At 38.7% G+C, this 26,138-nt stretch overlaps 1 protein-coding gene across 2 annotated transcripts in view; it reads left to right on the plus strand.

Moving 5' to 3' along the window:
- Nucleotides 1–26,138, plus strand: part of Pik3r4 (phosphoinositide-3-kinase regulatory subunit 4) — a 73,126-nt gene that overhangs the window by 34,438 nt on the left and 12,550 nt on the right. For both annotated transcript variants that reach the window (XM_004625027.2, XM_023705283.1), the window contains exons 9-14: nt 254–457; nt 7,175–7,376; nt 9,353–9,540; nt 10,369–10,579; nt 14,268–14,433; nt 25,322–25,486. In XM_004625027.2, coding sequence (XP_004625084.1) covers nt 254–457; nt 7,175–7,376; nt 9,353–9,540; nt 10,369–10,579; nt 14,268–14,433; nt 25,322–25,486 — 1,136 coding nt within the window. The remainder of the gene's footprint in view (nt 1–253; nt 458–7,174; nt 7,377–9,352; nt 9,541–10,368; nt 10,580–14,267; nt 14,434–25,321; nt 25,487–26,138) is intronic.

The following is a 26,138-nucleotide window of genomic DNA, read 5'->3' on the forward strand; positions in this document are numbered from 1 at the left end:
GGGAAAGTACTAGGAATGAAGGAAAGACCTATGGCTACTGAGAATCTTTAGCACCTGCGTGTTAGCTCTGTGAACTGCAGGTGTTTTTATGGCTATGAAATATTCTGACATACTGGGATGTTCAAAAGGCTTTTTTTTTTTATTTTTAGAAAATAAATGCTTATGTCAACTTTACACAGGTTGTATTTACTGAATTTGAAAATAACTGTACCATGCATTATGTTTTTTGCTGATTCTTATTTTTCTAACATAGATCGAAAGAAAACTTGTTCTGCTCAGTGTTTTAAAAGAGCCAGTAAGCCGTTCTATATTTGATTATGCCTTGAGGTCTAAAGATATTACAAGCTTGTTCAGACATCTTCATATGCGTCAGAAGAAACGAAGCGGGTCGCTCCCTGATTGCCCTCCACCTGAGGATCCTGCCATAGCGCAGCTTCTGAAGAAGTTGCTCTCACAGGTTCGTCACTTTTCTGAAATCTTGCATTTAAATGCAAATGCCATAGAAAACCTGAAGCATCTATGTGATGAGGGTGCATTATGCCATATGAAAATATATCTGGGATGCATCCTGCTCATTGGTATTGGTGTCTTAAGCAAAAACATTAGTATGGCTGGGCATCGTGGTGCATGCCTGCAATCCCAGCACTCAGGAGGTTGAGAAGGAAAATCCCCTGGAGTTCCATGCCAGCATGGGTTGCGTAATGAGTTCAGAGCCAGCCTCAACTACATGGCCAGAGCCTGTCTCAGAAAAGAAAAGAAGAAAGAAATATTGGCATAATGATGTGGCATTGGGTTGAGCTGAATAAGGAGCCATGGGAGACTGTTAAATTTTTGTGATTGCTGGCTAAGTAAAAGATTGTAGAGATAGCTTTAGATTTAAGTTTTGTATTGCACCAAAATGTAATGAAAATTCACTTAGACAAAACATTGCAAAATGTAGATGCAATATAAAATAATTGTTTTATTTTGCTTTAAATCAGTAGAATTCTTATTGCCTGCAAATAGCTTGAACTGGAATTTTCAACCATAAGTTGAATTAAATTAAACAGTTTACTATTGTATCTTACAAATCTGTGGGCTTGGATCAATTAAATCTTGTTAGAATTAGGAGTAATCTTATTGTTACATTTGGCATTGGTAAAGCCTCTCTACAGATGTCCTCTACGTTTGGTCCCGTTTGATGATGCGTTGGATCTGAAGAATCAAAATAAGAATAAAAATAGAAAAAAATACTACAGCTACTAAATATATTCTCACTAGCCATAAGACAAATAGGGACTTTAAAGTCTATCTTTGATCCTGCAGAGCATTTTTTGTAAAGAGGTTCCTTGTTAATCATCTGTTGTCTAACAAAAGAGGACCATGAGAAAATGCATTGAGTTTCAGAGAGAATTTCATAAGTTTTAAAATGTCAGTCATTTCATGTATTGTACTTGTTACCAAAAATCCAGTGTGCCCCCTCTCCAAGGGGGGATTGAGCCGGGGTCTTTGCGTGCTAGGCAAGTGCTCTCCTGCTGATCTAGAGTGCCTTCAGTGCTGTGTGCTGCCCGAACCTTGGTGGTCTGGGTTATTGAACCATGAAACAGGCTCTGGGAGGCTGGGCAACAACCATTTTTGGTTTTTTTAGATCTAGATTTGCTCAGAGGTAGGGCTCACATCTGAACCTCCAGGACAGTGGTTCTGTTTCCTGTATTCTTAAAGGCTTAATTCAGTATGACTTGAATTTCTGAAGAGGTTTTTCTTCAGTTTTCTTTTAACATTGCCTTGTATGTTAGATGTTGATATTTTAGAAAGCAATTTATGGACAATTTAGATTCTGAGTTACATTTTTCTGTCCCTTCTGAGTAGGTTATCCTTATCAGAAAAACTTCAGCATGTATTAAGAACCATCCTAATCTAAATGTTTTCTTGAGGCTTGGATATTCTGATTCTTTGTATTTCTCTTTTCCCAGAAGATCATATAAATTAAATTAAAATTAAATGACTGATTAAGTGAATTGCATTAAAAGTGTCTTTCTGAAATTTTGTTTCTATTATATATTCTTAGATCCTGAATGGAGCTGCCTTTGAGGTCCACAGTTTTTTCTCACTTTGTTAAGGTGTGGTTTTTGCAAGGGCCCTGAGTGAAGTGAGGGAGCCTTTCTGCGTTCTGGTGTTGTCTCAGGTGTTTCCACTACGGCTCTCCGCTCAGCCCAACCTGTTCTGGGTGCTATGATAAAGCCCCTACTGCTCACTGACTTGTATTGTTGGGAGTGTCTGTGCTTCTTATATTTGTCATATCCTTTCATTTTTCTGACTGAACAAGAGGGACAAATAATCCCATTCCAGGTTGCTTCTGATAGTAGTATGAGGAGGCTCACAGTGTTAAAAAGGACAGTGCTGTAGTAAAAGGAAGAACAGGCTAGAATCTCCTGGGTGCTCAGAAGTAAGAGCAGAACACCACCATCTTCCATTTAGGGAAAATCTACAGTGACTCTACCACTGTAGCTGATGATTCCCATATTTTGCATCTGTCTTTGAAACAAGTTCAATCCTTATTATACAGATAAAGAAACTGAATCACAAAGAAAATAGCTTGCCTGTGCTTACACAGCATAGTAAGTTTTGCAGTTGGCATTTGAATCTAAACCTGTCCACCTCCAAAGCCCATACTTCTGCCCCGTGTGCTCTTGCCTCCAGTAAGTGTGCAGGTCTTACATTGATCACATTTCCTGGGACCTTTCTGAGTTTAGTTTCATGGTTTTTGTCTTTCTTACTGCTTGAGTCTGATCTGCAGGGGCAGAAGTTGCTTCTAGTTGCCCTTAGTAAGTCTCCCCATTAGTTTTTAACAAGGCTTAATGAGGCCTTCACCCTATCTTTTTGCTCCCTCTCCCCCTCACTCTCATTGGTAGGCGTTGGAGAAAGAAATGGAGGTTCTGTAATAGATACAGAGAGGAGATAGGTTTACAGCTTCTGCAAGGAAGCGCTGAATATGGCTACAGATTTTGTTTTTTTAAATTTAGGGTTCGGCAGTATTGTGGATGGCCCTATAGTTGAGATACAAAATGAGTAAACAGGCTCTTCTAAAATGGGTGTGGTTGCATACCTATAATCCTACCTCCTAGGAAAGGTAAGAGAACCACAAGCTTGAGGCCAGCCTAAGCAATTTAGCAAGGTTTTGTTTCAAAGTAAAATAAGTCAGTCTGTCTGTTTACCTGCCTACTTGCCTGCCTGTCTGTCTGCATTTTTTGAGACAGGATCTCACTGTGTCATTCAGATGGCCTCAAACTCACTTTTTCATTCAGGCTGGTATGGAGCTCAGGACAGTCCTGCTTCAGCTCCTTAGAGCACTGGGATTTGGGGTGTGCACCACCACACCCAGTTCATGCAAAGTAAATTTTAAAAAGGGCTGGGAAGGTTGTTTAGGGCTGGAGTGACATGTGTGACATGGAGCCCTGTGTTCAATTCCTTTTACCATTGAAAATATTTTTCTTTTTCTAGACCCATCTAGCTTTGTTTCTATGGGAAATATATTCAGAGTTCCAGGTAATGGGCTTAAGGTACACGTTGGAACATTATCCACATGGGAGTTCGAATTTGTCTGGACTCCAGATTTTTAATCAGATTTGCCATCAGGAGATAACATACGACAGAATTCTTCTAGTGAGATCTCTTTTATTTGTGTCCGTGTAATCAGGTAGTGATACAGAATGCGTGCACTCCCTACGTAAAAAAGTGACCAGTACTTCTCTGACTTTTTAGTGGGCTTTTATTGTAGTAATTTTTGACTTGAGTAGAATACAGGTGTACAGTTGAAATGATAGAAGAAAAAATGCAGTGTGAAATTTCTTCCCATGTCTGACCCTCAGCTGTCCAGTGTCTTTCTCTGTTGATTGTGGCTTTTATGTTGTTGGGTTCCTTTTGGTGTTGGGCTTGTTCTGTTGTACTGTCACTTGGAAATAGTTTCATCCTCTTGAGCCTTGCTTCTAAGCTTGGTGTGTGCAGAGCAACAGGACAGTGCTGCATGCATATTAAGTGTTCTTTCATTCCGGACTAATATTCCCAGCCCTCTCTTAATTCTGGGCATTGTTTGGCCTACTGCTTCTCTGTTGCCCTTTCCTTGGCCTCAGGCAGTTTCCTTCTATGGATATAGTTTAATTTTCATCCAGAGGATGGAGGATACCCCTTTGATAGCTCTCTGAAGCTCTCATTCTGCGGATTCTTCTTTGTGTTTTCTGCCCCACAAATTTAGCTTTTGTGGCTTTCTCAGTCTGTTACATTAGAGATGGTAACCCCTACAGTTGTCCTGGGTTCTTAGTAGTAGTGCTCCAGGCTTTACCACTGGTAAAATGAAACCTAGCTTCTCTTGTTTTTCAACATTGTCTTAGTTACACTTGGTTCTTTACATTTCCATTAGTGTAATACGTGTTTTTATTTTATTAGGTCTTTAATTGATCTAAGTAATGTCTTAAGGTCTACTTTGTAGAGTTTTGTACATCATTTATTATAAATATTGTGGGTTTAACTTTTTAAGCATGTAATTATAATTATTAAAATTTTGTTTGTAGCTGATACATAGAAACTTTTTGTGTGGATCTTATGTTCAGCAACCTTATAAATCCTACTAGTTCTAATGAGTAGCTTGCATATTTTGTTAGAATGTGTACATTCTATTGTATGTACTGGGGAAGTAGCAGTTTTATTCATTATTTGCCTATCTGAATACCTTTATTTTTCTTACTTGAGTCCCTGGGATCTTCAGTACAGTATTAATAGAATTGATAATAGTGGACATGCATGTTGCTCAGCTCAGGGGAAGAGTTCGACATTACACCATTTAGTGTGATGTTTGCTACTGGTTTTTTCTGCAGTCTTTGTCACATTTAGAAATTCCCTTATACTCATGGCAAGCAAAGAGAATGATTATGAAACATTGTTTCCAAATTAATTATATAATTGAATAAGTTTTCTGTTAATGTGGTTTTGTTTTTTTTTAATGTACTTTGGTACAAGGTCTTAGTACACTGGTGCGGCCTGTAGTGATCCTTCTGTTTTCAGCCTCCCCAGTGCTGGGATTACAGGTGTGCACCACCACACCTGGTCAGTGGCCAGCTCAGGTGGGGCTGGTGTGGCATATGGTGCCAGGATCAAATCTCATTCCCTACACTTGCCTAAGCAGGTGCTTAGTCTAAGCAGGCACTTAATCTGCTGAGCTATCTTGCTGACCTTTGATTTTCATGTTTTATTTTATTGTTTTGCTTTGTTTTTTATGTATTTGGTATAGGGTTTTACACAGCTCAGACTCCTAGTGATCCTCCTGTTTTTAGCCTTCCGAGCACTGGGATTACAGGTGTGCACCATCATTCTCTGTCTCTGGCTGGCTCAGCATGTGCAGGGGTGGGAGCAGTGTGGCATGTGATACCAGGGATTGAACCTTGGTCCCAGCACTTGCCTAAGCAGGTACTTAGTCTGCTGGGCTATCTCGCTGGCCCAGATTTTCATATTTTAAACTAATCTTTTTTTCCTGTGGTTATTTAAAATAAGCATAAATGTTTTTATTATAGAAAATACATAAATATAAAATAAAATAAAAAATATTTATGTAAAATGTTTTTATGTATGTTGAATTTAGTTTGCTGGTACTTGTTAAATTTTTTTGTATTTGGGCTTATCAACAGCTTTGGCCTTTCTTGCACAGTTGTTTGTTTTGGATTCGGTTATTTGTTTTGGATTTTACTTCATTCCTAACATTTTAAATTGAGATGTAAATCATTTATGATTCACTCTTTAAAGTGTTGGTTTTTAATATATTGATAATGTACATGACCATCATGACTATGAAATGCCCAGTTTCATCACCTCACAGAGAAAGTTCCTACCCTTTAGCAGTCCAGCGCCCACTTTCCCTTTGGTTTCAGCCTCTGACAGCTGCTAATCTACTTTTTGTTTTTGTGAATTTGCTTTCTCTAGACATCTCATATAAATGGAATCACGTAGTTTGAGGCCTTTTGTGTCTGGCTGCTTTCAGTGGTCTTAAATATTTCAAGCTTACTCTGTTATTCCACTTACCAGTACTTCATTTCTTTTTAGGACTCTCCCTATTGTGTTTTAAAACGTAAACTAATCATACTTACGATTAGCTCTGAAATGGTCTAACTGAATTTTAGCAGACATGAGATTAAAGCAAAAATCTCAAGGTAATGCTGGCAGAAGTTTAGTCAAGGAATCTGCTATGATGAGTGTACTTCAAAGCAACCTTAGTTCATGATTTTAACTTTTGTTCTGCCTAGGATTGGTTTGTGTTACACTATGCAGGTAAATTATGAATGTAACTTTAAACCCTAGTGGGTTTCTAGATTGAGGCCTTGGGAAATTCTGTTTTATTAAATGAATGTCTTTTATTCATTTGTGAACTAACAGTGTACTAGAAGAGTCTGGATAGATGAAGAACTATCCACATTGACCTGAATATTTAAATTGTATATTGAATTAATTTTTCAGATTAATTACTGTTTGTTAATTTCAGTGTACTTTGTGTCTCTGGCAGGTTAATGCGTTAAAATGTCACTATAATCTTACAGGATAGGTGTTACTAATTCTTCATTTTATAGATAAATAGAGAATAGTTGGGGAACTTGAACTGTGGCAAACTGACCCTAGCCACGACTGCCCGTTGCTCCTAGGTGTGTTGCTCGCATTTGCAGTTCAGCTGGGATTCTTAGCATTTTCTGAGTGTCTGCAGTGTTCTGTGTACTTGAATGCCTTACCTAGGGCTCATGTAGATATTCGCACTACAGCCAGGGGCAAGGTTGAAGTACGCATACTTTCTAATTTGCTTAATATTCACAATTTTTGTTTAGATACTAAACGTTTATTCAATAGTTATGTATTAAAGGTCTACTAGATATCAATCATTGTGATAAGTTTTTTCAAAATTTCAAAGAAGAATGGTATTATATTGCCATTTAAGAAGAAAATTAAGATATATATCATGAAATAAAGGAGAAAGTACCCTAAGAGAGTGTTCTGAAAGATCCTATTAGTGACATGTTTTCTCTTTCGTTTGCTTGGTTTCGTCATTGTGATTCTTGCAGTTTTTAAATTGAATGGTTCGGTGTTCATATGATAGTTATTCTGAGGGCTGTGGCTGCTTTTAAAAATAACCTATAAAATCCACGATTTTATTTGATTTTAGGGAATGACAGAGGAAGAGGAAGACAAACTTCTGGCACTAAAGGACTTTATGATGAAATCTAATAGAGCAAAAGCAAATATAGTAGACCAGAGCCATCTTCACGACAGCAGTCACAAGGGTGTAATTGACCTGGCAGCACTAGGCATAACTGGGAGACAAGTTGACCTTGTTAAAGCCAAACAAGAGCCCGAGGACAAACGGGGTTAGTAATTTAACTGTTTTTATCTTGTTATTATTATTTAGTTCAAAGATGATTTTAGCTAAAAAGAATTTTTAAAAAATCTAAAATTAAAGTAAAATCTTCATTTTCCAAATAGACAACTTTCAAATACAGTGACTGTTACTTAACAGGAAGGTGTGAGGGGAAAAAAGGTGGAGAAGTGAACTCACAGGTAAGTGATTAAGTAGCCTGCTCAAATTATACCTCTGTATGTGTCAAACCAAACCAACACTTGATTCCAGAGCTCTAGCAATAGTCCTGTTGCCTGTGGAAGTATATGGCTGAAGATGGATTCTGTTTTCAGTCCTGTAACTACCTGTTCAACTCTGTAGTGTGTAAAATTTAAAAGTAATGGTTTATATCCGTAACGTGTAAGACTTTCATACAAGTTTGCCAGCACCCCAAAGGAAAGAGGGTAGTAGACCAACTGGTAGAATAGAACTGCATATATATGAAAAGGCAAATAAATAAATGTAGATTAAAACAGCTGACATTTTCTTCCCGTGTGAATAGTGTAGATTGAAGATATTTAATGTTGGCAAAGTTGTAGGGAAGTGAGCATTTTTATTCAGTCTGGGATGAGATTCTGAGTTGAACACTCTCAGAAGACATTTTGACATGAGGTATAATTTTAAAGCCTTTACTATTTAACTCTTTGGAAGAAGCAGTGTCAAAGTTTATTTGAAAAAGTAAAAATGAAGAGGGAAAAACTGGCTCTGCAGAGCAAGCTTGGTTCAAGTAAAAGAAAGAAGCAAGGTAAAAATACAGCCTGAAACTGACAGGCATATGAAGAAACATATATAAGTGTTTTTTATGGAAGAGAATGGTATAATTTTTTGCTTTGGTTTTTGTTTCCTAAGTAACTGCTATTGGGAATAGAAAGTATAGGGAGCCCTTCCCAGTCTGTGTAGCCCAGAAAGTTTATGTTCGTAATCCCACGAAAAGCTGTTAGAATTCTAGTGAGTTAATTCCAGTCTACCACTTATGTGCAACCCATGGCGAGAATAAAGACAAAGGCATATTTGTAGTTCTGGGAGCAAAAGGATCCTAAGTCCAGTCATGATGATGGCTATCCAGAGCAAAAGGTCTCGAGCTGAGGCAAACCTGGGTTTTATTAATTCATGAAGAAAAGAGTGACTTGCGGATGACTGACTTAGAATGGGAGGAAGCAGGTGAGTGCTGTGAGCTGGGCTAGGGAGGAGGTCTGAAATCACCTGTGCAGTGTGCAGAGGAGGATATGCAGAAAGAGCAGTGTGTGTCACACAATTGAGATAGTGGCGGATGTTTCGGGGTTTGTGCCTCAGCTCTGATGTGTAATCTTTCAAGCCCCAGGAAGTTACAGCCTCTATATCAAGGTCTGTCTCAACCAATAGCTCGGAGCATTGGCTCTTTGTCATCTCACACAAGGGAACAACCGGGGGCTTCCGGGGAAACACACCTGCTCTCTTCAGAAACTACCTGCCAGCACCTCAGCTGGACAGATAAGCGTTGCTTAAAGCCAGTTGAAGGGTTAAGGAAAAAGCCCTAACCAGCTCTGTACATACCAATAGATGGAGATAGCGTCAGGCAAAGCCAAAATGGAGACAAGTCTCCTCTTTCAAGGAGAGTCACCCAGGTGGTCCTCACAGAATGGTCTAATTTAGCAGTGTAGTCAGCGAATGAAAAAGAATAAAATGCTTTTATTCTTCAGCTAAACTGGTTACTTGAAGTTGAGCTAGATTTAGGAAACTAAGAATAATTAAGATTAACTCACTGAATTAAAAGTTCATCTGTTTCATCTTCCCTAGAGATGCAGTGAGAATTAATGGCTTGATACATCATCTTATTAAAGTGCAAATAGGTTGTGAAGTCCATTGCCAGCCCCTTAAAAAACAAAAAGCAATAAAGACTAACATTGGTTTTAAAAGCCTCTTAACCTTACTACCTTCAGGCTAATTATCCTGAATATATTTTCATAGCTAGAAAACATGTAAAACAAGACTCAAATGTAAATGAAGAATGGAAAAGTATGTTTGGGTCCCTGGAACCTTCCAGCATCCCACAGGCCCTGCCTAAAGGAAGTGACCAAGAGGTGATTCAGACCGGGAGGCCTCCTCGTTCTGAGTCCTCCGCTGGCATTTGTGTGCCTTTGTCAACTTCTCCACAGGTACTACTGTCCTAGATAGAGGCTCTGCTCCTTGTTACGCTTTGAATTCTGTTCTGCTCTTTGGATGTTTAAGGTCTATGTAATGCAGTAGGAAAATCAACTGGTGGCCTGTCCTTTAGAGAGGACTTAGTTTTTCCTAAGGCAGTAGCTAGGGGAAATTAAGTTACTGAAAGAATCCAAAAGGTTTCAAATAAAGTGATATGAAATTGTAAGTTGAAGACACCATTATAAGCTATGATGATGGGGCCGGGGAGATGGCTCAGTGGAATAAGTGCTTTCTAGGCAAGCATAAGGGCCTGAGTTCAATCCCCGGTTCTGGAAAAAAAAAAAAAAAAGCTATGATTATAATTAGGCTAAACTTTTAAAATCTTTAAAAAATTTTTTTTGTATTCCTCCTTTTATGTAGCATAGTAACAAAAATGATTCTGGGAAGAATTATCAAGTTTTCTACATATGATAAACGTTACAATAATTTTGATATATTTGAAGTGAGTTTATCTTTTGAGGTAACTCTTCCATAGCCAATCATATTAACTGAACCAGAGTGATAAAGTTCCTCTTCTTCTTTTCAGTTAGATTACTGAGGGTTTTTGTTCAGTATCATAGTTTTATTTTATTTTTTGCAATGGAGAGGATTGTGCTGTATTCCAGGCTGACCTCAAACTCACTGTGTAGCCCAGGCTGGTCTCCAGTCCTGTTACCCCAGCCTTTCAGAGAGCTGGTGTGCCCTAAAAACTAGTACCAGCTGTACAGAACATGGATACATTTTTATCTTCAAGTATACTTCACTTATTACATAACCACCTAAAGTGCTATTTATTTTTTCAGGTTTCAGAAGTAACAAATGTCCAGAAAAAAAAACCAGTAATACAAGTTTTAAGTAGCACGGTTTTACCATCTACGTATCAGATTCGGATCACCACGTGTAAAACTGAACTTCAGCAGCTTATCCAGCAGAAGCGGGAACAGTGCAGTGCTGAGAGGATAGCCAAGCAAATGATGGAAAACGCCGAGTGGGAGAGCAAACCACCGCCGCCTGGTACAAGTTCCATCAGTAGACAGTTGTAGTCCAGCCTGTGTGCTCAGCGTAGAATGTAATGGAGGAACCCTGTAGGATACCTGTATAGGTTGAGTGTTCCTAATCTTAAAATCCAGTTTTAAACTTAATTTTAGGATTTTCCTATTATATATTTCCTGTTATTGGGGGGAGGAGTTCATAAAACCTTTAAAATCAGAATCACTTTTGGTCAAGGCATTTCGGATAAAGCGTATTCAGTCTGTGCTTTACCAGACAAAGGGAGCGAGGACAAAATTATCACCTGAGAAACCTAGAGAAAGAAGCAATTAAAAAGAAAGAATCTCAGGATGTGTTTGTGTAGATGGGATATTTTTGCTATGGGCATGACTTTTAGTGGCACGTACAGTCACTGAGTAATGTACCTGCATGTCTCATTTTCCCGTCGGTGGCAGCGGGTTTTACAGGCTTAGTGTTGTGCTGCTTTCAGGGAAGGTCAGGGTTCTTCAACTCCTGTTCTCATTTTCTGGAAAGTCTGCCGTTTAATCTCTTAATATTAAGGAAGAGGTAAGATGTTTAGAAAATACTAGATTCTATAACTCTGATAGCTTCACTATTTAGTGATTATCTACCTTAAGGTTTTGGAGAAACCCTTCCTGTAGTCTTAAGATTAAAAAGAAATTTAGAGATGATTCAAATGGAAATGTAGCTCATTCCATTGTAACATGGCAGAGCTCGTAATCGATACTAGATTTGTAGTTTTTTAAAAAATTAATGAACTTCTGTATTTCTGTATTTAGATTTTGATGATACAAATTTAACTTGAAAGCACAAGAAACGCATAGTGTATGGATGTATAGACTTTAAAAAATGTGAATTTCCTTAGCCTTTTGATGTGCATTCTCAGGGAAAATACTGGTATGAAGTTAATGATCTAAAGATTTAGAAAATATTTTTAAGTTGAAGCAGCATCTCTAGACATACAAATTTTTTTTTTTTTTTTTTTTTTTGCGGAACCAGGAATTGAACTCAGACCCTTGCTCTTGCCAGGCAAGCGCTTATTCTACTGAGCCATCTCCCCAGCCTCCATACAAATATTTTTATCAAGCTAAATGCCCTGGAATTTTTAAGCTGTTTCTGTGATATGTCAGTATTATTTATCAGTTCAGTTTAAAAATTAGAAAAAGGGGCCGGGGAGATAGCTCAGTAGCATAATCACTTGCCTGGCAAGCGCAAGGACCTGAGTTCAATCCTCAGTTCCAAAAAGAAAAAAAAAAGAAACTTGAAGCAAATACAATATCAAAAGCAGTATTGCGTATAAAAACTAGAAAAGTAAGACCACAAACTATCTACTTTATTATTATTTTATGTATTTAGTACAGGGTCTCACTACACAGATTGGACTTGTAGCGATCCTCCTGTTTCTAGAATCGCTGGGATTACAGGCCCACACCACCATGCCCAGTCTCAATCACCATCTCAGCGTGCCCTGGGGGTGGGGCCAGCATGGCGTACTTGGGATCGTACCTGCATAAGCAGGCGCTTTAGTCCACTGAGCTATCTGACTGGCCTACTTTTTTATTTTTTAATCATTTATTTGTTTATTTGGTACAGGGTCTTACTACACAGCTCCAACTTGTAGTGATCCTCCTGTCTAAGCCTCTCTAGCACTGGGATCACAGGTGTGTGCTACCATGCCTGATTTCAGTGGCCAACTGGCACGCCCAGGGTTCAGGGCCAGCATGGCATATGGTGCTAGGGAAGGAACCGGATCCTTGCGCTGGCCCGGCAGGTGCTTAGAGCACCAAGCTGTCTCCCCAGTCCAATCTACTTTTATGTTAGAATGTGTCTCGATTAGTGGCATTTTGTACTTAAGGTATAGTTATACATTCTATTCAATAATCAGGAAAAAAGCTATCAAGTTTTAAAATTTAAGAACTGTGTGATGACAGTTGAGTTCTTGATTTTTTTCTTTTTATACTTGAATAGTGTTGTCAAATTCATTTTTTCTGAGGAAATGTTCAGCCCGACCTGGTAGATTATCTAGACTTCATAACAGAGTGTTTTCTAGGCCCTTTCAAATGTAGCATATCATCCTAAAACTCACATTCAGATGTTACTCCTATACAAATGACCTACAGATCCAAGGGTGAATATTTTGTTTTTATATTAAGGTGCATCAGGGTTGATAATAGTCTTGGCTTCATTTTTGTTTCTTCATGAAAAGAAATAATTTCTTAAATGACATTGTTTTCACTGAATTAGGTAAAGTATGATCTTTATTTCTGTTCTAATTAAAATCAAAGAATTAAATATTATACAGTTTTATATGTAGGATTGAAGACAGTTCTGATTCAGAATGTCTGAGACATTTCAGGACCTTGGAATTTTCCACTTACTAGTTAAAATGAAACACACAAAGGATGTATCTAATAGAACGTACCTAGAAGATTACAGATAAAAAGTAAGAACTGGAAAGTATATAAGCAGTCTGCTCAGTTACTCTTCTCTCGTTGCTGGAACAAATACCCAACACTCAAAATGAAGGAAGGAAAGGTTTATTTCGCTCACAGTTACTGGAGGTTTCACTGGCTCCAAGGCAGAGTGGCACATGGCAGAGAACAGCCTTCCATGGCAGTGGCCAAGAGCAAGAGCCAGATGGAGAAAGAGCAGCAACAGTGTCTGCAGAGAGCAAGTCTCTCTCCCTTAAGTTGCATTCAGGCTATCTGCCCCAGGCTGGGTGTAATACTCACACCCACAATCCCAGCAGCACTCATACCCATAATCCCAGTGGATCATGAGTTAATTCCAAACTCTAGGGGCTGGGGAGATGGCTCAGTAGAATAAGCACTTCCCTGGCAAGCGCAGGGGCCTGAGTTCAATCCCTGGTTCCACAAAAAAAAAGAGTAAGTGTTACATACACATAAGCATATATTAGGGAGATGGCTCAGTGGAATAAGCGCTTCCCTGGCAAGCGCAAGGGTCTGAATTCAATCCCCAGTTCCGCAAAAACAAAAACAAAAAAAACAAACTCTAGAAGTCCACCCCATGACTGCATAAGGCTCTGAGGGGAACAACTAGACACAAACCATAAAACATTCTAAAGTGTAATTTATACTAACATTTATGTCATGGGATAAATGCTTGCAGGTAGGGAGTCAACCAATGTCTTGCTTACTTTGGGAGAGCGACAGTGTTCAGCCCTCGTATGTTTGTTTATCTGAATGTTCATCCCCTTTGAGCTAAGTAATATACCCAGCATTTTTATATTTGAGGAAATTAAACATTAAAGAGGTTGAATAAGTAGCCCAGGGTCAGTTAAGGTATGGTGGAGATGGGTTTTTGAGACTTTCATGCTCACAGACTATCAGACTTGTGTCCATTCCCCATTTGCCTAGGTGAGGGTACTCATTACTCCGTGTAACTCAGTCAGTAGATGGTTAGGTGGGAAGTGACTGCTGTGCCCGCTCCAGTCCTGGAGAAACATGCCAGGTGGAATCTTTGGATGCTTTTTGAGCAGCTCTTATTATATCAGTATCTTAGGTAATAAATAATATCTGTCGGGGTTCAGTGGACCACTCTGTTACCTAATAATTGGTACCTTTGAATTGTTTAGTTCTCAAGCTAATTATTGGTGACTCTAGATGGAAGGTGATGGAAAGACTGTATATGCAAACTGTAGTTTAAGATACACTGCTTTACTTTATTTTAGGGTGGCGTCCTAAAGGGCTACTCGTTGCACATCTTCATGAACACAAATCTGCTGTGAATCGAATTAGAGTCTCTGATGAGCACTCACTATTTGCAACGTGTTCCAATGATGGCACAGTGAAAATCTGGAACAGCCAAAAGATGGAAGGGAAGACCACCACCACCAGGTAACTTGTGATCAGTAATGATCAGTTAACCACTCAGGTCAGCGAATACTCACATAGTACTTACTCTCTATAGCAGCCACTGTTTATGTGCCAGGGGTCTAGCAGTGCTAACTGTAGCAGTTACCTTCTAGTGGAAAGTGAGAGACAAGTATATATAAATATGACTGTATTCAGTGGTTAAAAAAATGTCATGGAACAGAATACTGGAATAGCTGGAAAGGGGAATGAAAAATACAGGAAAGCTTAAAGTAGAGGAGTATTTTAAATAAATTGACCAGAGAATACCTCACAGAAAAACAATGTTTGAAGGACTTTGAAGAAGAGTAGAGTAGTAGCCATGTGGAAGAGTATTTCAGGCAGAAGAAATAGGAATTTCAGGAGCCCTAAGGAAGAGAATTTTTTGGCACGTTCAAGGAATAGCAGACAGGCCTGTCCCTGTGTGTAGCACAGCAAGCTGGAGGCAGAAGTAGGAGGAGCAAGCAGTGGGTGTCATGGGCTGTGGTGCTGGACTGGACTTTTTGTGAGATGAGAGAGAGAGCTTTTGAGGGGGTGTGAGTGGTGGACAGAGGTGATCGAACTTAGAGGTACTCTGGCCTTTGTGTTGAGAGCAGATACAAAGAGGGACAGGGCAAAATGGGACAATTACAATAATTCAAGGAAGAAGAGATAGTGCAGAGGCCTGGTAGTAGCAGTATGGACAGGGAGCAGTTTGTGTTCTGGAAATGCTTTGATGTTAGAGCAACAGATTTGCTGACTAGATTAGCTGGATTATGAGCAAGAAAAACAGTAAAAAGTGGTGAAATGTCCAGCTATCAGGAAAATAAATTTTTTTTTAAAACTATTTTAGATTTGTGTAGTTTATAGTGTTGTTCCTCCTGATCTGTCTCTAGCTCCTTTTTTTCTTTTTCTCTCTTTTTCTGTTGTTTTGTTTTTTTCAGATAAAGTTTTGCTCTGTGCCCCAGGCTGGCCTTGAACTCTGTGTAGCCCAGGCTGGCCCTGAACTTGTGGCAGTTTTCCTGCCTCAGCTTCTGAGTGCTGGGATTACAGGTGTGTGCCACCACTAACTGTGTTATTCGTTCTTTGCCTAGTTAGGTCTGAAAAGAAAGCTACTAAAACTCAAAAGTTGAATTTTATCCACAAAAGGATATGGGAGTCTCTGTTGCTTTTCTTACTGGTTTATTAAACAGAATGAGGCAAATATCAAACAACACGTATCTTTGATATCTAGACTATGGTGGTGCCTTGATTCATGAGTTTAATCTGTCTTGCAGTTTTGGGTAAGATAACTGCATTTGTGTTTGTGGAGGAAGATGACTGCATTTGTGTTTCTGCGGGGCAGGTGCATGGGTTGTGTGTGTTTGTCACCTGATGTGGAGTTTGGAACAGAAGTCAAATTTTGTCACACTTTTTGTTTGAGAACAGAGTTATTTGTGAATAGAAGCATTGGTGAACCAAGGCATTACTACAATTTGAGCTTTGTAGGGCTGGCCAAATAGCTCAGCAGATTAAAGCACCTGCAGGAGCCAAGGGTTCGATCCCAGGGCCTGCCTTGTTGGCCCTGCCCCCAGGGCACACTGAGATAGCAGTTGGGACGGGGCGTGGTGGCATGCTCCTGTAATCCCAGCTCTTGGGACGCTATAAACAGGCGGATCACTATCAGTCTGATCTAGTAGTGAGACCCTGAACACCCTGTAGACCCTTCCCTAAAATAAGAAAAATAAAAAAAAATGTAAGCTTCTTAGCAGCCTGATAAGATTTCATGCTAATTATGTATTTTTTGAAGGGCTTTGTGTTTCAGGCTATGTTTAGTTATAGTTTTTCTGCATATTCACACTTTGCATTGCATTTATGAGAATGGAAATGCAAAAATCATTGAAAGAATTAAGAGTCTGTATATCACTTTTAAATTAATGTTTTGTCATGGAATTTTCAAACCAGTGAGGGGAAGTTGAAATGTTTTACAGCACACTCATGTACTCGTTTTATATTTTTGGTTTTGCTTTTTGTCTCAGGAGACTGAACCCAGGGCCTCATGAATGCTCAGTGTGCGCTCTGTCACAGAGCTACACCTCTAGCCTCCATTTCATTGTTGTGATTTCAGAGCAAGTTGCAGATGCCAGTGCATCTAAAATTATTTGCAGTATTTTTCTTTTCTCTGCCTGTGTGTTACTTGAGATTAAACCCAGGGACCTCACACTGAGCTATGTCCCCCACCCCTTTGGAGGCAGATACTGCCTGGTATCTTCAGTTTTCCAGCCTGGTTTTGAACTTGAGACTCTTCTGCCTCAACTACACAAAATCCTGGTGTAACCAGCATTATCATTCTTGGGTTTTGCTCTGAGCAGAGGACATGGTAGAACAGCAAGTGGTAGGGCATGGCTGGTGTAGTTCTTTAGAAAGAACAAGAAAAGCTTCTCTGGACACTGGGTTAAGGGAGACGCCAAGGAAGTGCCTGGGTCTAGAAGTTTCTATAGTGTGTACAAAAAAGGGTGCTGGATGGATGAAATAGCTGTTTGCTGCTAGGTGTTTGCCAGGCTTCCTGTTGTGGGCTGGATGGAGGCGGCACTCTTCAAATTCACAACTGTCAGGATCATAAACTCGGTAACAGTAATAAATTAAAGAGGCAGAGCTTAAAGGAAAATGATTTATTTGGAAAAAGAGAAGATATCAGAAGCAAATACCTGTGGGTCTTTGTCGTGAGCTTCTTTTTCTTTAGAAGTAGTGATTTCTCCTGTCCCATCTGGGTATCTGGGAATTGTCTCCATCTGACGGGCTCTCTGGCCTTCTTGAATCCTGACCTTGGGCCTCTCTCTCTCTGCATTCTCTCTGACTTTGCTTTCTTCCCGTCCCTTTGTGATGGTTAATGGGGGGGGGGTGGCGCGCAGTAGCCTTATAGGAAGGGATATTAGAGCCGATTAAGTAAAGGGGACATGTGTATATGGTGCAACAATGTGATTTTAAAGTGGGAGCATACATACCTGTGTATATCTGTAGGTGTCATATTAAGTAAGAGTCTAGGTGGCTGCCACTTAACCTCATTTGCATTTTATCAGGGGTTGGTAAAGAGGCTGCTTTCCAGGTCTCATTTAAATATGGTGGAAAAGCCACCCAGTAGCATAAGCCAAGTAGCATAAATTCCTAGTAAGACTCTGGGTATTTCATAGTACCGTCTGGTGGAGTGCCATTCAAACACCTTTCCTTGACGGTATATATTGTGAGCCATGGTAATGTACCCACTCTATAAAGAAATAACTTAAGAATAAACCCAGTGAATAGCTGTAAGACTCTTCAGTTTGCCTTTATTTAGAATAATTAAAAAAAAAAAAAAAAAAAAGAAGAAGAAGAAGAAGCAGCAACAGCAAACTAAACGTTCAGAAACGGGTAGAATTGTGTATTAAAAGAGGTGATACAGCCAAGAGTGGTGGCACACGCCTGGCCTATAATCCCAGCACTTGGGAGGCTGAGGCAGGAAGATTGATGTGATTTCAAGGCCAGCTTGGGCTACGTAGTGAGTTCAAAGCTAGCCTGAACTACACAGATCCTGTCTCAAAAAGGGAAGGGGAGAAGAGACATAGCTAGATGTGGAAATAAATTCGTTAGTATGAAATTTATTGAAATATTGTATAGAAGTACAAGTTCAAGAAGAAGATATGGACAGAGTTTGTTTTTGGAATGGCACAATAAAGGACCTTTGTAAACCATTCCTTCATAAAAGCAGAGCAATACTGGCAAAAACTGAGTTTTCTGAGAACTGTGGACATTACAGTTTTGGAATGCTAAAAGTATTCAGTCCAGAAAAATACCTTCCTGTCAGTAAGAACAGTGAGTCAGGTGGTATTAACTTACTGTCAGTAAGAATAGCAAGTCAAGGGGCTGGGGAGATGGCTCCATAGAATAAGTGCTTCCCTGGCAAGCGCAAGGGCCTGAGTTCAATCCCTGGTTCCGCCAAAAAGAAAAAAAGACCAGCAAGTTAGGCCTTGTTAACTTACTTAACATAAGCACACTTCTGCCCTACATGAAAGCATTGAAAACAAATACTTGCCAGTTATGGTAGCCATGAAATGCGTTCCTTCGTAGGCGCTGCTTCTCAATACCAAAGGTCATAAAGGCTTTGGTATTGTCCACATCCCATCCCCAGAGGATTACAAATCAGAGAAAAAGGAAAGGATGCCCAACACATGAGGGAAAAAAGAAGTTAGTGAAAACTATCTCAGTCATTAATCCAGACACTGGATGTAGTAGATCTTACCTATTACAGATATATTCAGAGAACTAAGAGAAACCATGTTTAAAGAAGTAAAGAGGATAATATCTTAAGGACTATGTAAGAGAAATGATAGATAACTAATTAGAAGTTGTGGAGTTAAAAAAAATTCTCTGAACAGTCTTAACTACAGATTTCAACTGGCAAGAAAAAAAATAATTGGAAAATTTACAGATAATTAATATTCATTTGGAGGTATAAAAAAGAATAAGAAATGAACACAGCATGAGACTTGTGTTCCAGGTCTCACAGCATGAGCACCATCCAGTGTTTCAGCACATGCACAGATTTCAGAAGGAGAGCAGAAAGAATGTCGCTGTCCCTTGATGTCTGTGGGGCTTTGGCTTCAGCATCCTGTAGATCCCAAGAGAGGTGGATGCTCAAGTCAGTTGTAAGGGGCATCCGACTTGCAAATAAACTCTGTATGTCCCAAAGGAGCAGTGCTGCCTGGACTGCCTGAAAACATCGAGGGAAGAGTGACTCATTGCATCTTAGAGTTCTTAAGTATGATTAACAGATATTTCATCAGAAGTGACAGAGCTCAGAAGGGAGAGGTGTGGATGATATAGTCAGTGTGAAAGGGAAAAAGACTGTCAGCCCGTAATCTGCATCTAGTAAAATTGTCCTTTAGAAATAACGGTGTGCTTTGGCATAAATAAAAACAAGGACTATATCGCTAACATATTTTCCCTAAAAGAAATACTAAAAGGAATCTTTTGTGCTGAAATGAAAAAGCATAGGACAATAACCTAAGTGTTTCTGAAGAAATAAAAAGTAGAGCTACAATTATAAGTAAGCATAAAAGAAAGTACAAATTATTTTTTGCTTATAATTTTTTACCTTCCCTGATTTAAAGTGACTGCTGCATAAAGATGTAAGACTGGGCTTATAACACTAAGTTCGGAAACAAAAATAACTCGAATCTTTTAGTAAAATTCAAAACCAGAAAAGTGGGGAAATTATTTAATAAAATACTTAAAGCAAAATAAGACAGTAATACTAAAAGTAGAAAAATAAAAGTGTTTCAGATACAAAAATATAGCAAATTGTCAGATGTAAGTCATACCTTATTGGTGATCACACTGAATGTACTCAAAAGACAAAGTGGACAGGATGAAGAGAACTTCATCCAGTTATATGCTGTGTACAGAGATACATTTTAGATTTAGAGGCACAAATCGGTTGAAAGTGAGGATTGCAAAACAGATACCATGCAGATAGTACCTACAAGAGAGGGGAATGGCTATTTTTAATGTTTGATAAAAATTTTTTAAAAATTGCTCTTAAAGTCAAGCAGGGATATTTTCTCATGATAATAGCATCAGTACATCAGGAAAACATATTAATTATAGACATAGGTACCTAACAGTAGGTGAAAGCAAAATTCATTAGGCAGAAACTGACAGAAATGAAGGGGAAAGCCACCCTCGTAGGGGAAGATTTTAGTAACCCTGTTTTGGTATTGATAGACCAGCTATGAATAAGATCAACAAGAAATCAAATGCTTGAACCTTCACTATAAACCAGTCATGTCTAACAGGTGTCAACAGAGTACTCTAATAACAGATACAATTTTTATAAAGTATATATGGAATATGTTCCAGATTAAATTGTATGTTCATAAAACCTGCCTCAAAACTTTAATTAAAAGGATTGAAAGTATAAGAAGTATGTTTTCTAACCACAGTAGAATGAAATTAGGTATCAGTAACAGATAGGAAGTTGAAAATTCACCAGTATATGGCAGTGAAATAGCATATTGGTGAATAGCTAGTGGTTCCAAGGGAAATTAGGACATATTTGAGATTAATGAATATAAAAACATAGAATACACAAACTTAGAAAATGTGGCTAAAAGGGTACTTATTGTTGTAATAATGACTTAACCTGAAGAAACTAGCTAAAGAAGAACAGGCTTAAGTAGAAGAAAGGAAAAACTAAAGAGGAAATAAATGAAATAGAAAATAATGAAAACTAAAGAAAATCAACATAAACAGGAGTTGGTTCTTTGTAAAGCTCAACAAAATTGTTACAAGTTTTATAGTGACCAATTATAAAGAATAGAACTACTACTAAAATCAGGAATTTTTTAAAAAAGAGATACTACTTTTCATTTGGCAGCAATGAGAGAATACCATGAAAGGAGTACCGCAGACCCTTGTGTGGCACAAAAGGAAGTAGAAAACCTGACTAGACTGTAATCAATAAGTAAAGTAAGTAGAATCAGGAATCTTCCTATAAACAATGGCTCAGTGTGAGGTTTCTTCATGAGGCGTTCTACCAAATATTTAAAGAATTTTTACCCATCTTATAAATAATCTTCCCCCGCAAATAAAAAATGCTTCTTGACTCCTTCCAGAGGCATATATGTATCTATTAACCTGATACCACAAGCATGCATATACATCACAGGGAAACTCGCGACCAGTACTGTAACTTAATATACATATAAAAACTCTCTTCAAAATAGAAACTGACTGAATCCAGCATATCAGAAGGAGTATATACCATGGCTAAGTGCAGTGAGTGCCAGGAGTGCAAGGCTGGCTGAATCTATGAAAATCTCTTCATGAGTATACCATGTGGGTAATGAGTGAAGACCACGCAATTAGCTCAGCACTCACAATGTATTTGACAAAGTCCAGTAAATGTTTATCATTAAAACCAACTTACTGAACTAGTAATAGGAGGTAAGTTCCACAACCAATATTATACTTAAGAGTGAAAGCTAAGATGAACAAAATGGCATTCATTCGTGCCATTTCCATTCAGCATTGTACTTTATTTTTCAGGGGAGGGGCTGGCTCAGCCCACCTTTAGGGCGGGGCTGGCATGGGATGTGGTGCTGGGGATCAAACTGGTCCTGAGCAGGCACTTTAGACCACTGAACCATCTCACCGGCCCTTCAGCATTGTACTTAATGTTCTAGGCCAGGCACTTAAGCAAGGAGAGGAAATCCAAAGGTATAGAGATTGGAGAGGAAAAAGAACTATTTTTATTAGCCATCATGCTCCAATATATAGAAAATATGAAATAGTTAAAAAAAAGGACTGATGAGTGAGTTCAGCAAAGTGGAAGATAAAGATCAATACGCAAAAATTAATTGCATTTCTGTATGCTAACAGTGAATAGTCCAGATAGGAAATTAAGTAAAATTTCCAATTGTAACACCAAAAAGAATAAATTGTTTTTGAGTAACTTTAATACAAAAAAGTATGACTTGTATACTAACAGATACAAAAGAAATTAAGAGGTTCTAAATAAATGCAAAGAAACCTGATGTTAATGGAATAGACTTACTAAATGTTGTTGTGATAATTGTCTTCCCCAAACTGATAATAGATTCAGTACCATTTCTGTGAAATTTCTAGCTTTATTTTTCTTTAGACATTGATAGTTTGCCCCCAAAATTCCTAAAGAAATTTTAAGGGACCCAGAATAAACAAAACAATTTTAAAAGAAAAATAACCAAACTGGGGGATTCAAACTTGGAAATTTCAAGATTGGTAATGAAGCTACAGTTGTTGAAATTGTGTGATGTTTGCCATGGGATAGGCTAGTGAATAGAACTGACATGCAGAAACACATTTGTGGTCCTTGTTTTTGACAGAAGTATGGGTTGTTGCGATGGAGAAAAGAATAATCTTTTAAACAGATGGTTATAGGACTATAGGATCTTCACCTGCAGAAAGATGAGTTTTCACAGAATCATTCAAAATATATCATGGACCTAAAAGTAAGAAATCAAGCTAGAAAACATGCAAAAGAAAACAAGGCTTACAAATCTCCATGATCATACATTAAGCAAGGATTTTGAGACATGACATCAAAAATAGAAGCTATTAAAAAAATGAACAAGTGAGGCTTCAGTGTTATAAATCTTGGTGCTTGAAAGGACACCATCAAGAAAATGAAAACAGAGGAGGGGAAAAATGTATCGGACAAAGTAAATTAATTGCACTTCTGATAAGGATCTGTTAACCAGAATATATAAAGAACTCTTAGAACTCAACAATAAAAACACAAGTGATGTAATAATAAAAAGTCATATGTTTTTCTGAACAGGGCCAAGAAGCATTATTAGTTACTGGGGCAGTGCAAATGCAAACCACACTGACGTCATGTCACATCGGCTGCAAATGTGTCTAGAGAAATTACATATGTTGATGAGTTGTGGAGAATTGGAACTTTATATATGGCTGATGAAAAAGCTAGCTCAGAAAATCATTTTGACAGTCGTTCACAATGTGAAACACAGAGTTGCCCTGTGACCCCAGAGTTCTGGTCCGCAGCATGTACATGGAGTATGTGAAACTATGCTTATACACACTCTGTACATAGATGTTCTTAGCAGCTTTACTAACTTTAGCCAAAAAGTGGAGACTGCACTGTCTGCCAGCTGATAAATAGATGAACAAATTGCACATCTACACAATGGAAAGTTAATCCAAGAAAGGGAAAGAAGTACTAATACACGTTACAACATGAATACAACTTTGAATCATTTTGCTAAGAGAAAGAAACCAATTCCAAAGACCACATTTTTTGTGATTCTGTTTGTCTTAAGTATCTACACTAGGCAAATCATAGAAACAGAAAGCACTTGAGAGGTTGTCACTGGAGGACCACGCCTGGGAGGAAGGAACATTGTGGCCTGACAGCTAGTAAGCTTCTTTTTGAGATGATGAAAATGATCTGGAATAAAATGACATTGATGGTGGCAAATTCCTTTTAAGGGTGAATTTTGTGGTGTGAATTAGATCTCGCTATTAAAAGAGTTACGAGAACAGAGTGTCTTGAGAGACCAAGCATATGTGCCATTACCTTACTTACCCTTGGCTCTCCTTGCTCTTTTGCAGTACTGTAGGGACCACGTAGGCATTGTGCTTGAGGCCAGTGACCACACGAGGATTCCTAATTCATATACAAACTATAGCAGCATTATTTGTAATGGCACAAAGGCGGAAACAAACTATATTAATCAGCTGATGACTAGGTGAACAGGCGTGGCATAGCCATCTATGGAATCGTATTCAGCTATAAAAAGCAGTGAAGCACCAACACATGGTACAAGATAGGTAAATGTGACAACATGCTACGAGAAAAGAAGTGGGTACAAAAAGCCAGATAGTGGATGACTGCATTTTAATGAAATGTCCAGAATAGTTAAGTTCATATAAAATTAGATTATTTGTTGCTGGAGTTAAGGAGAGGGGAAAATGGGGAGTAAGTGCTAGTGTGCATGAGAAAAGTTTCAACTTTGGGTTTCTTAGGAATGATGAAAATTACCTAGAAGTGGTGGTGAGCTACGCAAAGTTCTGTTGGTGTAGTAAGAGACTGAGTTGTGCACTTCAGAATGTGATCTAGGGGCTGGGGAGGTAGCTCGGTGGTCTAAAGAGCCTACCTGGCAAGCACAAGAACCCAGGTTTAATCCCTGGTATCATGTGCAGTGCTGGTCTCAGAACCTGGGCGTGGTGGCACACACCTATAATCCCAGCACTGGGGAGACTGAGACTACGGGTCCGAGCTGCATTGTAAGAGCTTGTATCTAAATAAATAAATGAATGTATCTATGGTATATGACAGTCATTTCAATAAAACTAAAAAAGTGAACTGGGGAGGTAAATATTGAAGACTAGAAAGATAACAAAACATGTGTTTCTTGGTGGCATAATGTTTTTACTTTCCTGCATTTTTTACATTTGAATAATTTTTGTTCATTTAATATTCATTAGCTTATATAATAAAATGAAATAAATTACAAAAGATTAATAAACATGATATAGATTGTGACCTTTTAGAGAGATGGCTCTTTTGAATGGTAAAGATACAATCTGTACACAGAATACTGGAAGAGGAAATTGGGCGTAATGGAGGGCATTCTGTCTAGATGACAAATTTGCAGAGGTTGTATATTTAAAGAAGAAAGACGAGGAAAAGACTGCTTCAGTGGCTTATCGTGTGTTGCAGAGATCAAGTGTAATACAGTAAAACCTTGGTTTCTGGACCTCTCCGCTTGTAAACAAAAGTGTTGAGCAAAATTTTGCCTCCATTGGCAAACTATATGTCAATGACAAACACAACCACAGCCATCTTCCCACACAAACATAAACACAGCCATCTTCTCTAAAATTGTAAAATAAATTAAATTCATAAAAAAGGGCCCACTGTGTTTAATCTCTGCTGTGATCTAGTTGGGTAAGGAGGGCACTCTTTTGTGAATGAATAAAACAGATCAAGTCACTTGACCAAGATTATGTAGATAATGGGTAATGAAACTTTTATAGCCAGGCTGGCGGTAAGCAAGTAGGAATGAATGAAAGGTGTAAGAGTGAGGGGTTGAAGCACTGCAGAAGTTGAAGGAGAATTAGGTAGGGACCATAGTTCTGAGATTCTGGTTAGAAAAAAGGAAGGTCAATCTTTCTATGATAGAAGCTTGTGACAATGGCAGTCTGAGATGATCACAAAATAAAAGGTGGTTTTGTACCTTGCTTTTGAGGGGAGATCGTTTTTTGTTAGGAAACCAGAAAGATAAATTGGACTACTGTTATGTGAATGTTTTATATTAGCAGTAATGTGCTTATGGCTGTTTCAGAAATGATACCTTATTTTTCTTCCACTCAGATCTGTCCTTACATACAGCCGAATTGGAGGCCGTGTCAAGACTCTCACGTTTTGCCAGGGCTCCCACTACTTGGCCATTGCCTCTGACAATGGTGCTGTCCAGCTTCTTGGAGTTGAGGCTTCTAAGCTGCCCAAGTCTCCTAAGATCCATCCTCTACAAAGCAGGTAATTGTCTTGTTTCATCCTTGCGTTTAGCACCCTGTGGTAATGTAGATCTCCCCTGTACCCTGCAGTGTAGTTTGGATCACTGTGGCTCCCTACATTGCACTTCTGTTTTTAAGGCCATGAATTAAATGAGACCACCACATGTAGTTAGCTTTAGAAGACAATGTCTTTATATTTCATTTTCTGCCAGTTTGTGATAGGGTTAGAGATGCAGTTTTGAACTCATAGCAGGCTGGACTCTGGTTAAATAACATAATTATTACATTGCTTATCTAACTACCAAAAGCATGCCTCTGTGTGGCTGATTCTGAGATTTTAGTGCTGTTTTGTTTGTTTGTTTATTTTAAGATAGACTCTCATTGTGTAAACTGGGTGGCCTTGAGCTCACCTTGTAGCCCAGGCTGACCTTGAACTCAGTCGTGTTCCTTATGCTGCCCAAGTGCTAGGATTGCAGGTGTGAGCCACCATGCCGAGCTAGGTGCTCTTAATTGAAGAAAACATCAGCACTATCTTGCTTGGCACCGAAATCTCTGCAGTTGCTAGGAATATAGACTTTTAGTCCGGCATGGTGGCTCACATCTGTATTCCCAGCACTCGGGATGCTGAGGGAGGAGGCTTGCTGGGCTACATAAGCAGGTTTGAGGACAGCCTG

This window comes from Octodon degus, unplaced genomic scaffold (genome assembly GCF_000260255.1).
Source record: "Octodon degus isolate 3935 unplaced genomic scaffold, OctDeg1.0 scaffold00008, whole genome shotgun sequence".
NCBI lineage: Eukaryota > Metazoa > Chordata > Mammalia > Rodentia > Octodontidae > Octodon > Octodon degus.